This window comes from Theropithecus gelada, chromosome 3, assembly GCF_003255815.1.
Source record: "Theropithecus gelada isolate Dixy chromosome 3, Tgel_1.0, whole genome shotgun sequence".
Classification (NCBI taxonomy): domain Eukaryota; kingdom Metazoa; phylum Chordata; class Mammalia; order Primates; family Cercopithecidae; genus Theropithecus; species Theropithecus gelada.
Window position 1 is genome coordinate 137,472,485 of NC_037670.1, and position 15,896 is coordinate 137,488,380.

The 15,896-nt window shown below is 37.9% G+C and overlaps 1 protein-coding gene across 3 annotated transcripts; it reads right to left on the minus strand.

Moving 5' to 3' along the window:
- Positions 1-977: 977 nt before the first annotated feature.
- SMIM30 (small integral membrane protein 30) lies at positions 978-2,889 on the minus strand. Of its 3 annotated transcripts, none has more exons than XM_025380772.1 (3): positions 2,813-2,889; positions 2,349-2,442; positions 978-1,889 (listed from the first exon to the last, which is right to left on the minus strand). In XM_025380772.1, the coding sequence occupies exon 3, from the start codon at positions 1,859-1,861 to the stop codon at positions 1,682-1,684; it is 180 nt and encodes a 59-aa protein (XP_025236557.1). In that variant the 5' UTR covers positions 1,862-1,889; positions 2,349-2,442; positions 2,813-2,889; the 3' UTR covers positions 978-1,681. The 3 variants fall into 3 exon arrangements, with proteins under 3 accessions (XP_025236557.1, XP_025236556.1, XP_025236558.1); XM_025380771.1 differs by having other exon boundaries at positions 2,725-2,861; XM_025380773.1 differs by having other exon boundaries at positions 983-1,889; positions 2,349-2,412; positions 2,813-2,833.
- Positions 2,890-15,896: the final 13,007 nt, after the last annotated feature.

Consider the following 15,896-nt stretch of genomic DNA (forward strand, 5'->3'; position numbering starts at 1 on the left):
GCATCATTCCTTTTTCCTTCTTTAAAACACACAAAAAATGCATGTACAATCAAGCTCTATTAATTACGTAATGTTTAACTGCCAATTAATTTGAATAAAGAATGTTAGTGCTTCCTCTAGCAAAAAATCAAAACAGCTGTGACAAAAACAAGTGCATTCTGTTTTCATGTCTTTATTCTGTGATCCTTCTTCACTCCTTGTACCCTTTAACCAAAACTTTCATGCAAGCCAGGTCAGCTCACGCTAGAATTGCACCATAAACAGGATTTTAGGTTGCTGGTGCCTGTTTTCGGATAAAAATTGAGGCTCCCAATGTCATCTGGAGAGCTAGAGATTGGAAAATGCATTTTAGGAAAAAATTTCACTACTTACCTCCAGTGTGACCGTAAAGTTTGATTTCCTTATACTATTTCATGCTGGCTACAACTTGAGAATCAAATGAACCACTGAGGACCCTTGTTAGCCATGGAGTTCCAGGACCCATCCCACAGCTATACAACCAGGAGAAAGACCAGGAAATCGAAAAGTCTTATCATGTGCTTGGAATGATTCTTGGGTTCAAGCAAGTTGGCAGTCTTCTTAAATCCCTAACGTGCCATACAAATTAACTTGGGCTTTGGAAACAAATGCTGTTCCTGATCCAATTGGTCTGGGTGGGGCCTGAGATTCTGCATTTCTAACAAGTCCTAGGTGATGTTGCTGGCTTGAAGACACTTTAAGTAGCTAGGCCAGAGAGGATATTTCATTTGGCTAGCGTGCAAATCAGTTTAGGCCATTTCATTTTCCTTCTATATTTCTAGATTTTCTATCAGGGGCTTCTCTGACCTTAATGCTGCCCAGTTCTCATTTGTCACTGATTATGTCTCTTCAAGCTACCACAATCAGTTAACACAAGGCATCCTCCCCTTCTCCACTTAGCTCTTATAAAAATCTGCAATGGATACAAACAGCCCCAAATAAGAAATGGACACGACACATTAACTTATAACATAATGGGTTTATATTTAATATAGTACTTCTCATCAGGAGAATGTTACTCGGTTAATATAAAGTTTTTTTTCAAAACATTAAATCTTTTCCATGTCAATGTCTATAGTTTTTTTTTTTTTTTTTTTTAACATTAGATTTTTTCTGCATTTCAGTATTAGATACACTGAATACACTTTTCTAAATGTTTTTTTCCCCAGAGATAAAAGTTTTCCTTTTTGGCTGACTCTCTGATATGTAAATATAATATTAACTTGGGAGACAACAACAAAAAAATCTAATTAAAAAAAGGAGAAAAGTCTCCTCAACGATACAGGAGGCAGTGATTATAACCAAACAGTGGTGATTTCCTAAGATTCTGGGCAAGAACTTCCTTCTTCCTATTTCACATGCTTTGAGAGAATTCTAAGATTATGAAATATTACTTATGTAAATTTCAGCCATTTTACTTCTTTGACCTCCTTTCTAACTAGCAAATTATAGGCTGCATTTTTCTGTGCATTATTTGTTGGAAAGAAAACATTTTTTTTTCCATTTATAAATGTATGTTTGTTCCCATTTCATGGAAACAATGAAAAATGTGAAACTCCCTTATTTACTGATTCTTGGAACCTTTCACACACCAGAGCTCAGGTTTAGCCTCTATAGCACAAAGGTTTTCAAGGTGAGGTTTGACTCAGTAGGCCTTTCAAAGTCACATTTGTCCATTTCTTTTTCGTGCATATACCCCCAAGCAGGCACAAATGCCTGTAATGCTGAGAACCACACCTAACAAAAGGGCGATTGCATCACCGGCTTCTACTGCTTCCACAACAGGCAGCACCAAAAGCAGTGACATGAGGACTAAGGACAACTGTGTTGAAACTGAGGTCATGATGTTGGAATCTGGAGGCTGAAGGTTCCTAGAAATTAAACATGGAAACAAAAAGGAACCATTAAAAATTCCTCCCTTTTCAAATGACAAAATGAACACATGACAAATAACAGGCCAGCCAATCTTTTGGACACTTTATGAATCATTTCCAATCCATCTCCTCATCTTATGGGTGGAAAAACAGAGGGACGTTAAAGACAGTAATTTGAGGCTCATCTCCCTATCTCATGATAACAATCTAATTCCAGGAATTTTCCACGATAATGCCAACACCTTGTGCATCAACCAAACAAAAATTGAACAGGAGTTCATAATTAAGAAAAAAAGAAAAAATGCCCGAGCCACTAACTTGGAAACTTAAAAAATCCCAGTGGGTAAAAATTATACATTTTCTCAGGGTCTCTCCCATCCAGGAAATGCAGACAAATTTGGCAAAAGTCACACAACATATAACTTTGCGAAGTTGTGGGGAATTAATAAGACTTACCAAAGAAATGGTATATATAGAATTCTATCTGACTTGAAATTTTCCCTTCCTGGAGCTCCGGATGCTGAGATTAAGAGGTTCCACGTGACACGACCTATTATTAGCATGGGGGGTGGGGAGGGGGCGGAGAGAAGGATTTAAAAATTAATTATTATTACTATTATTATTTTAAAGAGGCAGCTAGAGTCAGTGCAGAGCGTGGAGGCCATATGGACGCTAGAGGGACAGGTAATGAGGAGAGAAAACAGTCTGTCCAACAAGGAACTAGACTTAAAAGTTGGTCAGTTCACCCACACAAGAAAAGGTAAAAAGAAACAGAACAGAGAGATAAGTTCATTTCAGGACTTGATATTAAGATTTGAAAAAGAATTCCTACTTTGGAACGGCAAGGCCCAAATTTGCTCCTGTTTTACAAATACACTGGTGCAACCTAAGTATCCGTCGGAGACGAGTTCGTACATTACCTTCCAGGAAGCAGCCATTACAGGAATGGCGAGGAGGGCGGAGTCTCCAAACTACATTTCCCACAATCCCTGCTGCCGCCGACTCCCATGATGCCCCGGGGCGTTCCCCCTGTAAGTGGCAGTGGGCGTGACGGTCACGCTCTAGCGGAGGCGAAAAGTCGCGAACGCGCGGGGCTTCCTTTCACTCCCCAGTTTTACTGTTAAATGCATGGTTTCGTGTGTTTATATAAAAGCTCACTTCAAAATAAAAGAAATGATAGCAAGTTTTCTACCCTGTTGAGTCTGTAAGGCGCACTTGTAGTTCTGTCTTTTTCCTCGACTGAAATGACGCAGCGGGGAGAGAACCCCAGTAGAGCCCTCTGTTCCGGATGCTTTTAAACCAGCGGCTTCCAACGTTTCTGAAGCAGGAAATCTCTGTCACCATCTTCCTAATGAACCATATGCCATTTATTAATTTTTTTATCAATGGGGAAAAAGCGCGGTTAATAAGGCATACCATAAAAGGTTAAACATCTGTAGTGCAAAAAAGGATTTAGGAAAAATGGGTTTAGCCTTATTGCAGAAGATCTCTCAGGATTCAGGTCCTAAAGTGACAATCTATTCAAGAGTGCACTGCGGTGATTCCTTCCCAGCTATGTTTTTGTGAAACCTCTGCCCCGAATGTCCCTACATATTTATGAAAAGATGTAAAAATACTGCTTTTAAATCATAAAACAAGAATTAGTTATTTGTATATGTAAGTCGTAACCTTTCTGAAAGATGCTCTTTCAGTAGTCTAATAACTGTGAACTGCTTCCTGAACCTTTGTAGTCATCTGATCTTCTGAACTCTTTCATATTCACTGATTTGAAAATTTATTTGCTGTCCTCACATTATAAATTATTAATGATGAGGGTTGGGTGTGAAGCCACCTGCCTGATCTGAAAGTCCCCTGGTTCAGTCTGTTAGATAATGCAGGTACATTCAGTTCAATGCCCATAATTAGCATGTATTCTTGTGTTGTCAGTTACCCTTTTTCTTACACTTTCCTAGTCTCTCTAGAGAAGATTTATATTCTTGGCTCCTAATAGGCACCCAGCAGGTGCTCAGTAATGTTGCCTAATAATAATAATGATTTGATTAGATAAATGTGCCAACAAGATCTTATGAGAGACCAAGAAGTGCCAAATAAACCAAACCAAGGTGACTAGAAAATTGGAAATCTGAGAATAACTGCACAATAACGTCAACGTTGTTTCTCTAACCTTGATTATTTTAACAAGGTTTCGTTCATTGCATCCTTTGTTTTGAGCTACTTTTGTGCCTTTGTAATCAATTATATTTGGAATAGGAGCTATATTTTTATGGCTTCCAAAATATTCTCTCATATCCTACTGTGAACATTTTGTTTTTCCCTACATGTTTATTTTTCCTTATGTGTTTATTTTAGTTAGCTAAAGTCAGCAGAGACTAGTTTAAAGTTAGTATTGCTACAGACTTGTTTCTAGGCATGTCAACATTAAAGATACTGGTTTGGTTTTAAGTTTAAAGAGTCTGTAAGTGGCAAGATACCTTCTCTTTAAATTATAATGGTTTCTATTAGTTTGTGATATATATTATATTTGGAAATGTTGATCTCGGGGGGCGGGGTTCCAATATTAGCTGATGTAGTTGCAAGGATTAATTTCTGGAGTACCACGAATATGATATCTCCTTCACTTCTTTGACCTGCTCCTACTGTGTGATTTTTAACATGTCTTCACTCTGTCTCAGTGAACTGTTATTTCCTAGCTGTAAACCTGATTAGATATTTTGGCTAGATTGCTGACCGGGATAATAACTGCCATGTTGCACATGTGTGGTCTGTCTTCTAAAAAAGGCGATGATAGATGAGCAGCTGCTTCTGTGTCCAGCATCGACTAACCACAAGTGCTGCCTGTGAACATCTCTGATAGCAATGTGAAACACCAATTTTCTGAAGCAATGCTACACTCCCATTTTTCCCAAGCTACGTGAATGCTTCTACAGACTTCTATGTAGTTGTTCTTTTGACATTAATTGTCTAGGGTTATAGAATCCAGAATTTAGTCTTTTGATTCAAACAAATCTGTGCCTACATCATCCTTTACTAAAATAGAGATTAATGGCATCAATGATACTTAAAGAACTTTAGTTACTTAACTGAGCAGTGGAGAGCAAAATTTTCCATCAGATGTTACCCAGAAATGGTTTCAGAAAAAAAAAAAGAAGTGGCTTCTGCTCATTTTTCTGTTAGAAGTGTCATTGGTAGACCCTGAAGGAAGGCACCTCTGGGATCCATCAGAGGATGCAGGACAGACCAATATCAGGATTTTGCAATGATTGGTGTGTGTCAGGGAATTTATAAAACCCAGACTTCCTCATTAGCAATTGACCCAAGCCAAGTGAGTCAAAATATTTTACTGGAGCTTCACAATTTAAAAAAACCAACCCAGACGTAGTCAGTATTTCCCATAATTAATAAGACATTAATCACTGAGAATGTTAGAACTAACTACTCATTAGGCCAAAAGGATGGGATAAGCTACACTTTCCAGAGCTGTTCAACTATTGCAGAGAATGTCTACTGAGGCTAAATACCTCTTGTACTAGCATTTACGGAAGTGTATGGGAGAGGTGTAAAAGGTCATTTTGGGCGCAGTTCCAGGCACCACCTAGAGCCCATTATGTATATGGCCCTTCCTCCCACTAGTGAACATCAGTTGTCTGTGGGAATCAATCATACGCGCAAGCTTGTGGAGGATGGGGAAGTAGAGAGACCCCACTCATAGGCACGACAGATTCCACTTTTACTTATATTTCTGACCTTCTTGGAGTAGGTTAAAAATTACTGGATGCGACAAAGTTCTAGTTTTGAAAAGTTGTGACATTATCTATATAGCACTTTATCCATGGTAATGGACTGATTAAGGCAGGGTTTGGGGATCATCAGAGGTTGATTCCAAATTTACCTCTGCCACTTTTTAGTTCTGTAAACCTGTGCAAATTATCTAAGTTTTTGAAACTTGAGTTTTCTCATCTGTAATAAGGGGATCACCAATCTTCATAGGGTTGTTAATGCAGATTAAATGAGGTGACATGTAAAGTGGCTCAGTGTGGTCAGTGTCAGTGCCACTATTATTGGCAACAGATTAGATTTTTAGACATGGAAGTAGCTGATCATAGAGTATTTATTAAGTGCTACACAAGGAAATTTAAAATCAGAATTAGCTTCCATCAGGAGAGTATGAACAAACATTTATTATGGAAAAAAACATTTTCTTAGAAAACAGGGTTTCATGCTGCATAGGGTCAGATTGACATTTATATTTAACAAACACTTAAAATAGTGACTAATGTACACCAGTAAGTATTCCACACATTAACAAATATAAGCCCCTCTACTCCTTAAAATAATCCTGTGAACTGGATACTATTGTCATTCTCTGATGAAGAAATTGAGGCATAGTTAAGTAATTTACTCCAGGTCACATAACTACTGAGTGATATATATCCAGGAAATATGACAAACTCTATACTTTTAATCATTGTCCACATATTGCCATGTGGAAAATGTCCACAGGATCAAAAATCATTTTAATTTTCTTTGAAATAAGGTGTTCTAATGTCACTTAGGAAGCCTAATCATGTTGACTAATTGAGGGGTTGCTGGTGCTTGTGTACTTCCCTCTAGGCCCTAGTTTGGTGAATGAGGGGATGCCAGTATTCACCTAATTTATCAGTGGATTTTGACTGAAATTTAATAAATATGCACAAAAAAGTGTTTTTTAAAAAATTACAGTATATCTGACCCAGGCTCAAAAGCACACATACTGACAAGCATAGATGTTCCCTGTCAACATACGTTGTGAAATGTTGGAAAATTTCAATTATCATGAAATAACTGAAGTCCATATAATATACAAAATTCAAAAAGAAAGTTAAAGACACCCTTTGAAAATCTTTGCAAGAAGAAAAGATAACTATTGGGTATTCAGCTTAATACCTGGGTGATGAAAGAATATGTACAACAAACCCCCATGACACATGTTTACCTATTTAACAAATCTGCACATGTATCCCCAAACCTCAAATAAAAGTTAAAAAAAAGAAAATATTTGCTAGAGGTCAAGAGCTTAAACTAGTCCTTGCAAAAATGTAGGGAGGTTACTAATAATTCAGTATGTGCATTTCACAGGGAAATATTAATTCCCCTGTATAGACCAGGTGCTCATTACGATTAAGAGCTGGTAACCATGGAAACAAACAGCATGAAATTTATAAAATTAAAGACATGCTGGATAGAAAATGCAAATAGCCTAGGAGAGTGAATCTTTCCCTGACCAGTCTTAGCCTGATTTCCCTTGAATTGAAAGACTTATGAAATTTCTGTCTCGCCATTTTTTGAGTAAAATCACTCAATTTGAGAAACTGAATTTACACTTTGGATATCTCACTTTGTTCATTTGATAATGCCTTTTTGAGTCAATTTAGACATGTTGCAGTGTATATAAGGCTAGAATTTATTGGTTAGCAGTATCTAGGAAGTGATTACTTTTAAATTGATTCTGGAAGCTTGAATGAGTACTTGAACCTTTTATGTAGACATTTATTGTGAATTTCCAGTTGACAAATTGTAAGCGATCAGTCACTTTTAGTTTCTAAATTTATTTCTCTGGCTAAATCACTTAGGTGGTCCAGGTAGAACACTTTATGTTATAAACATCACTTTCTGTGTCACGGAATGATTTATTTATCTATGAAATGGTGAGCCAAGTGGCAATAGTAAAGTATCTTTACTCTTGCTTGTAATATTTTGATTGTTTATAAATCTATTCCCTGAGACCATTAAGACAACAGACTACTTGTCTGTAAATACTCTAAAGTAATGTTGTTTGAATTAAAAATCTTTATAATTTTTAAAATGACAAATGATCTTACTTTCTGCAAGAATAAGTTTACTCAAGGAGGTTGCCAGATTTTCCATGTAACTTTAAAGTCAAATTCTTTGTTTTAAAGGTGGAATAGGTTATATTAAAAAGATTGCAACCAGTTCAATTGAGGAAAAAGTCCTGTACAACGCTATTTATAGTTTCATTTGATTTTGATTTGGACTCATTTTAATGCATTTTAAGCTCTCGTTTCTCAGGAGAGTCAAAATAAGTAATTGACCTCAATCTGACAGCCAGAATGAAGCACTGCTTTTGTGAGCATGCCTGTCAACACTCGTGAACATATGAAAGTGAATGTGGTGGCTATATAAGGGATGGGGCATAATCCTTTCATCTGGCCTGCTTCAGTAACTCCTTAGTAGAATATCCTATGTAACTTTGGTGACCAGACATTAAAAGGGACCTATATAGACAGTAGAGGATCCAGGGAAGAGTGACAGAGTTTATTCAAGTTATCCAAAATTGGTCCTAGAAGAGTATTCCCAAAGTGTGTTCCGTGTTTCACTTGCATCCCAATTACATGGGGAGTTTATTTTAAAATGCGAAACTTTAAAACAAGTTCTCCTGATAGTTCTTAGGTTCATTTGATCTTAGAGCCTTTGCCATTTTATGGAGGCTGATTATTTGGGAAGAGGTGACATATGGGCAACTGAATGACATTAGCCTGATGTTAAGTTAATTATGCATTTAACAAGACCCAGTTAGAATTATTCATCTTGCTTTCATGAATCCCTTTTCAGTTATTGATGAAGTGGAAAATACAAATACTTTTTACTATTTGTATATGTGTCAAATGACATTTTTTTCTTATCATTTCTTATAGCCTTTCATATCTGTCTTTAACACTTTTTTTTTTGAGACAGAGTCTCACTCTGTTGCCCAGGCTGGAGTGCAGTGGCCACAATCTCAGTTCACTGCAAGCTCCGCCTCCCGGGTTCATGCCATTCTCCTGCCTCAGCCTCCAGAGTAGCTGGGACTTCAGGCACGCGCCACCATGCCCGGCTAATTTTTGTAATTTTAGTAGAGATGGGGTTTCACCGTGTTAGCCAGGATGGTCTCGATCTCCTGACCTCGTGATCTGCCCGCCTCGGCCTCCCAAAGTACTGGGATTACAGGCATGAGCCACCGCGCCCGGCACTGTCTTTAAGATTTAATTTTTTAAATATGTAAAACCATTCTAATGATTCCCATCATTAAAAATTAGAACCATCTGATTCCTTGAGGAGAACAAAGCCTTTCCCAGCACTGAGAAGGACTCTGAGTAACAAAATGGACAGTACCTCAGTTATAAAAAATAACAATGTGGATATGAATTTTATGTGTTATTTCTCATAACAACCTCTGTCAAAGATTAGGACAAAGTAGTAAATGTGACTCAATAAAATTGATCAGAAAGGTGTTGTGTTGTGGGTTCCCAATATGTACATTTCTGGTGACAACATTAACCAAAGATTGAATTTGTAAGGTCTTGGACCTATCTTCCCTGAACATTTCTTCTCTCTGTAGGTATTTGGAAGAGAACTGGATATCCTGGAGTGCTAGTATTCTAAATGGCTGGCTGAGGGCCCATCCATATGCTTTGGAACAGAGAGATAGTTATCCTATTATGAAAGTAGTGAGATAATTATCCTATTATGAAAATTAAGTAGCTCTAACAAGTGTTCTTCATACATAGATATAGCTGGATAAAGTGGGGCTTGGACCCGGAATCCTACCTCTTTTGGTTATATCACACTGATTTCTCATAATCTTCTTAGTATTATAATACCCATATAGTGACAATCCACAAATACTTATTGAATAAGTTAAAAATTAAGACTTTGAGGTTTTAAGATTTTAGCCAACATAAAGCTCAGTTTGCATCAACATGTATGACATAGCCACCAAAACAGTGACTATGATCTTCGGCTGCAGGAATTGACGTGAATTATCTGGAAGAGGGAGGGAAGCTTTGCTTTGCTATTTCCAGTGTGGGCTATGCCCAGCAGTTTGCTGTTCTCTTATGAGTTCCTATTTTAATAGAAACATTAACAAACTGGATATTAACAGTATAGTGATGAGATTAAACTCATTAGTTGAAGAACATAGTTGAAAAACCATGGGATGTAAATGAGAAGACTCAATGAGAATGTCTGCCATTTTCAGTGGCTTATCCCATAGGAAAGGCCATAAAAGAAAGAAATTGGACCTGTTCTAGATGGCCAATGGGAGAAAGTAATGGGCATGTTTTTAGCTTGATAGAAAAAAAAAGCTCTTCTAATGTTCTAAGAGGGAATTGGCTGCCTCAGTGAGCAGTGAATTCTTGATCAGTCAGAAGGGTGGCTTAATGAACACTTGGCTAGGATGTTGTAGAAAGGATTCAGACTTCAAAAAGATAGTCGTATTAGATGTCCTTGAAGATTCCTTGTGAACCTGGCATTCTCTGATTCTCTTTATCTCCTCCTCCCACCCACCCGCAAGTCCTGTGCTAGTTGTCTGGTACTTATTACAAGGGTCTGTTTTAAGAGTCTCTGAGACACTGTTATTTATCTTTCCAAAGTCTTTATTTTTAGTATTTAAGAATTTCTATATTTCTTTATTTGAAAATAGGAGAAAAACAGACTTTTTTCTATTTCTGAAAACTTCGGTTAATATTTTGTTAACATTTATATATACCTAAATATATATGATAGATTCTTATTATTGTTAATATTTTAATATCAGCCTGTGTAATTGATACTAATTTCATAAAATATCATGTAGGCTACAGTGAACAGATGAAAAATGGGTTCTGTATATTTTATTTATACCAACAAAGGTTTATATCTGAGGATCGAGATATAAGGTTGATCAAGCTTTTGAATGTGATACGTCCTGAAAGTGGATTTCTAATGGAACACCTACAAAATGCTTTTTTTGCCATGAGTCAGAATGATCTCAACAGTCTTGTGTATATAAAGTCATTGTAGCATACATTTCTGGATGGTTCAATTTTAGGCCAAAGTAGGTTTTCCTATTTCTTCCTATCCTAAACAAGTTCTGATTTTCTGGGAGATGAGCTATTTTAATTTAATTTTTGAGTGAGTAAATCCCTTAAGCATTGAAAATCAAAGTATATTTGACTTTTTAGCATGTGGGTACGAAAATATGTATAGCGTAAAGATCTGAAAGCACGTTGACATTGCCTATCACATTCTCTAGATGCTCAGCTATTCAGGGAAGCAAAAACGTGAAAAAGAAAAACAAAGTTAAAGATTAAATACGTGACCAGTACTGGATTATATAAAATGTTTCTCATTTGTAAATGAAACAATAATCAGTAGACAAGAGAGATTGCAATGACTAGTAAAGTTCAGAAGCGAGCAGGCTATTGTGTTTCTCCCTTGTTGTAGCACAACAGTGGGAGGAGGGCTACGTTGAGTCTTCTCAGTCATTTTCTTTTATCCCCAAGTGTCAAACATTTCTTTTGCTTTCAGTTGGGATTAAAATAGGATATTCCAGTCACAGTCTTGGTGCTTCCATAAGAAACTACTATCTGCTGGGATCTTGTCAAGCCCTCAGTTACACAATTGTAGCACCAGAATTAGGCCTTAGGTCTCCCCATACAAGTGTTCTTCCAAAATCTCGAAAGTTTTCAGCCTTAGCCACTTTTCCTCACTAGTATGGAGCCTGCATGGTTTGTCTTATGGTAATGAGAAGTATTATATGGCATGAGCAATGTTAGGAAGTAAAAGTGCAACTATTTTCCGGATTGAAGTGGGGTGCTGGCCTACATTGTCTAGTGAGAGACAAGTGTTCTTATAACAATGTGTGTTTTATAGATTTTCTTTAAATATGTAACATTTTCTCCTGATTTAGACTATATATTCAAAGATAGTTCTCTTTTTTTTTCTGGTTGATCTCAAGTGAATGTTAGACATTGAATGTTTGTGTTAACATTTCCTATCCTTTAATATCTTGATGAAGTATTTTATAAGTTTTAAAGCAACTCTCTGCTTAAACGACAAAAGGCTGGGCGCGATGGCTTATGCCTGTAATCCCAGCACTTTGGGAGACTGAGGTGAGTGTATCACGAGGTCAGGAGATTGAGACCATCCTGGCTAACATGGTGAAACCCCGTCTCTACTAAAAATACAAAAAATTAGCTGGGCATGGTGGCGGATGCCTGTAGTCCCAGCTACTCGGGAGGCTGAGGCAGGAGAATGGCATGAACCTGGGAGGTGGAGCTTGTAGGGAGCCTCGGTCACGCCACTGCACTCCAGCCTGGGCGACAGAGTGAGATTCTGTCTCAAAAACAAAACAAAATGAAAAACAAACAAAAAAAGACAAAAAGCCCCAAAACATTTTTTCAGTTTCTGTAAACACACACACACAGACACACACACACACACACACACGCCCCACACATAGACACCTGCACAGTGGTGAATGGCTGATTCAGTCCTCCTGTTAAGTTGGCAATTATTTTGTCTAAATGTGGCCTTAATAAAGGACAGGCCAGAAATGGGTACATTTTCTAGGCCCAATACAAAATGAAAATGTGGGGCCTCTTGGTCAAAAGTAAGGATTTCTAGATAGAAGAGCATTAAACTGGACCTGTTAGTCTTCTAAGTGCAGGGCCCCATGTGAATGCACGGATCACATGTCATCACCCTGGACAAGATCATGGTGAATGAAATCAAACCTTTAATAATGGTAACTTTCCAGGTCAGTTTTCAAAGTTGGCTCTACTTCTCTAAGACATCAGATGCCTCACCATGCCTCAGACCTGACTCAAACCCAGGGTTGGCAGCACCTAGTAGAGGGAAGTGCTGCATGAGGTCCAGGTACTTTCCCATCAGTACCCTTTCAGAAAGTGTCTCTGGCCTGGAGCTGCCACCTATTAGAGCCCTGTGGGTTGTAATGGGGACCAGGAACCCTCCCATGCCCTTCTGCCCGGCCACATTGGGCTTTCCAAGAGCTTTGGAAGGAGGTGGCAAGCCACAGCTACATGGGTGGTGAATCCTGTGTGCAGTGTCTGGGCCTGGAACTACCAGTGCACTTAGGAAGCTAAGGATACAAGGTCTGGTGGATTCTCCATCGCCTGGAAGCTTGTCCCAAGCAGATTTAACACAGCAAACTCAGACCCAGCTAGAGTTCAAGGTTTGGCTGCCTTTGGAGCTAACTTCAAATTCAGGACTAGTAGAGTCCCACGCTCCCAGAAAACATAAAAGAATGGGTCTCTGCCCCCATTTGCATCTACCCCTTTCCCCAAGAAGAGTAAGGCCCTGGCATTTGGTTGTAAGAAACCGTGGTCAAGTTAGTGCTTTATCTGTACTTGATAGAATTTCTACTTAAAACAAACAAACAAAAACAAGATTTAATTTTGTGGGCAATACTGCTTTTTTCTGTATGACAACATCTATGTGTATTTAAAAATTATATTGTCTTGAAAGAGAGGCACATCACCATTTTTTCTCTGGGGTCCCCTTTCTATTTAGTTTGTTTTGTGTCCAAATGTTCTAGAAAAGAAGCTTAGGTTTTCATCAGCTTAGAAAAATGAGACCACAGTCAGGTGGACCAGCGTATTTAGTTTCTACTCTTCAAAGTGGTGCTACTAAAACAACAAAAATACTCAAAATCAAAAAGACAAAGCCTCCAAATCTAGAATCCTTTTATACCCTGTGGATCGAGAAGTGGATGAAATAAAAGAATTGGTTGATTCCTTGGCAACCTTTCATTAACTTTCAAAGCAGATTTTAGAAGATTAATTGAGAACATGAAAAATAGATGTTATTGTAACCATTCTTTTTATTTTGGTTAGAAAAGGCACAACTGGGTATTTATAAGTTGAAAAAAATACATTTCCCATTATCTATGAAAACACGGTAATCTATTATGGATAAATCATTTTTATTATCCTTTTCTTTTTGTGTTCTTTCAATGAGAATTTCTTCTGGACTCTTATCCCTTTTATAATTGGGTAATGATAAAATTAGATAAATTTTAATACCAATGAGTTGGCTTCTAAATTTTGTTGCAGTTAAATGGAACTGGAGCCATTTAGTGTTGATTAAATTCTAGATCTTGTCTCTGTCACAGTGAATAGGTTCGCATTTCTAATGGAAGACCAAGACTGATATTAGGACCAGCTGCTGATAAAATCAGTGAAACTACTATATGCTACCGTGTTTGCCTTACATAATTATAGAAGTGGGTTTTATATTAGGTTGGTTGAAAGTAGAATTCTGAGATGAAGAGTTACATGTAAAGATTTTTTGAGATGTGCTCTCCAGAAATGCACCTGTGAGGAAATGAGAAAAGGAAAATAGGGTAGAGGGGGAAGCTGACCCACAATGCAACTGAGGCCTCAGGGGAGCTTACAGGGAGCTCTGGAAATGAGATGTCTCTTAAGAATTGTTCCAAATTGAAGCAAAGGGGACTTTATTCCTTAGCATGGGTTGGTCACTGACTGTGGCTCTCCCCTGAGAAGTACTTGGTGAGGTAGTTGCTTGTGGCCAAGAGCATTTCTCTGTCAGGGTTACAACTGTATGCTTTTACCAGATGGTATTCCTCAAAGCTGGGGGCAGTATGCTTTAACCCTGGGGAGGAACCTGGGTGGATCATCATAGTTCCAACCACGCTTGGTAAGGTAGCTCAGCTTTCTGCAGTCTACTATATATGGCATAGAATAGCAGGCTGGCAGAGGATTAACAAAAATCCTTGTGCATGGTGGCTTCCTCTGGAAAGGCTAATTAAAACTATGCTTACCATACTTGTTACCTCTATACCATCAAGGTGGCAAGCAGAGACTAGTAATACTTTACCTCTTTTCCCACATGTCACACTCAAAACCATAGCTTAGATACTGTGTTTGAGAGTTGAACCTTAGATGTTTTATTTAAATGAGTCTTCTAAATTGGACAGGTATAGTTTATCTTGATGCCAACTGGCTTATAGAACAGTAAGCTTTAATATTATGAAGTCTCCAGTTCATTAAAAAAATTTATTTAACAAAAATTACTTTAGAACCCATTTAAGGTTTTGAGTTACCTTAAATGGGTTCTAAAAGTATTTTTTTGTTGTTGTTAAATAGCTGGTTTTGTATTAGTCATTTGAGAAAGCAGTAATGCTTCTTTTGATTGAATTTGCTTCTGGTTATCATGCTTGTTTAGATTTAGAGACAAGAAGCACGTTAGAGCTGTGTGATGCTCTACTCTCTGTTAACTAGGTGGCTACTAAGCACTGCGAGAAAGAAGCGATTGATTACCTTTCTGACAATTACATGTCACTGGGATGACCCTGCAACAATAAAGGTTAATATTTATATTATCAAACTAGAGAGATCTTTTGGCAAGCTCAAGCCCTTGGCTTTCTGGAAGATATAAAGCCATTTTTATACTTATGGGACTTGGTTTTAGTGATATCAGGGCCCCTGTCAACCCTTGATTGTATAGAGTTAACATGGCCTGGGTGGATGTGTTTCCAGGCATTGGAATGTGGGATGCAAAGCTGAGTGGCTTAATTTGTTGTTACTATCTTGTATCTTTTCACACAAGTGCTACATCCAAGCCAGTCATGAAATAAAATGATTTGGATTTTCTCATTTTTTCAAAAAATACTTACTGATGTGTTAGGGAAACTAAAAGGGAACACCAAATTGATGATAATCAATTCCTATGGACATATCAAGTCAGGTAGAGTAGAAGGCATCCTGGAAGAGTTACTATCTGAGAGGAAACCTGTAAGTTAAGTAAGGATTAGCCATATTAATGGCAGAAATATGATGGGGATGGTTTCTTAGTAAGAAGGGGCAATGGATGGAAAGGCCTCAGAGAAAGAGAGCCTGTCTGTAGTTCATGATAGCTAAAACACAGGCTATTTTCATGAGTCAGTAAGGAGAAGGGAATTAGGAGGTAAGCAGGGATCTGATTACAAAAATATTATATTTTGAGCATGTAAGACTTTATCTGGAGAACACAAGGAGCCATTGAACTGTCTTCAACAGTAGAGTACTTTGACCAGATTTGCATTTGGAGAGCAATATGAACAGCAATTGGAGGGACCACAAGGAGAGGCATCAGGACCAGTGAAGAGACAAGGAAGAGGTCATGAGCACCCAGATTAGGGTAGAGACGATGAGGATGGTGGAAAGTGAGCAGATTTGAGAGGACTTT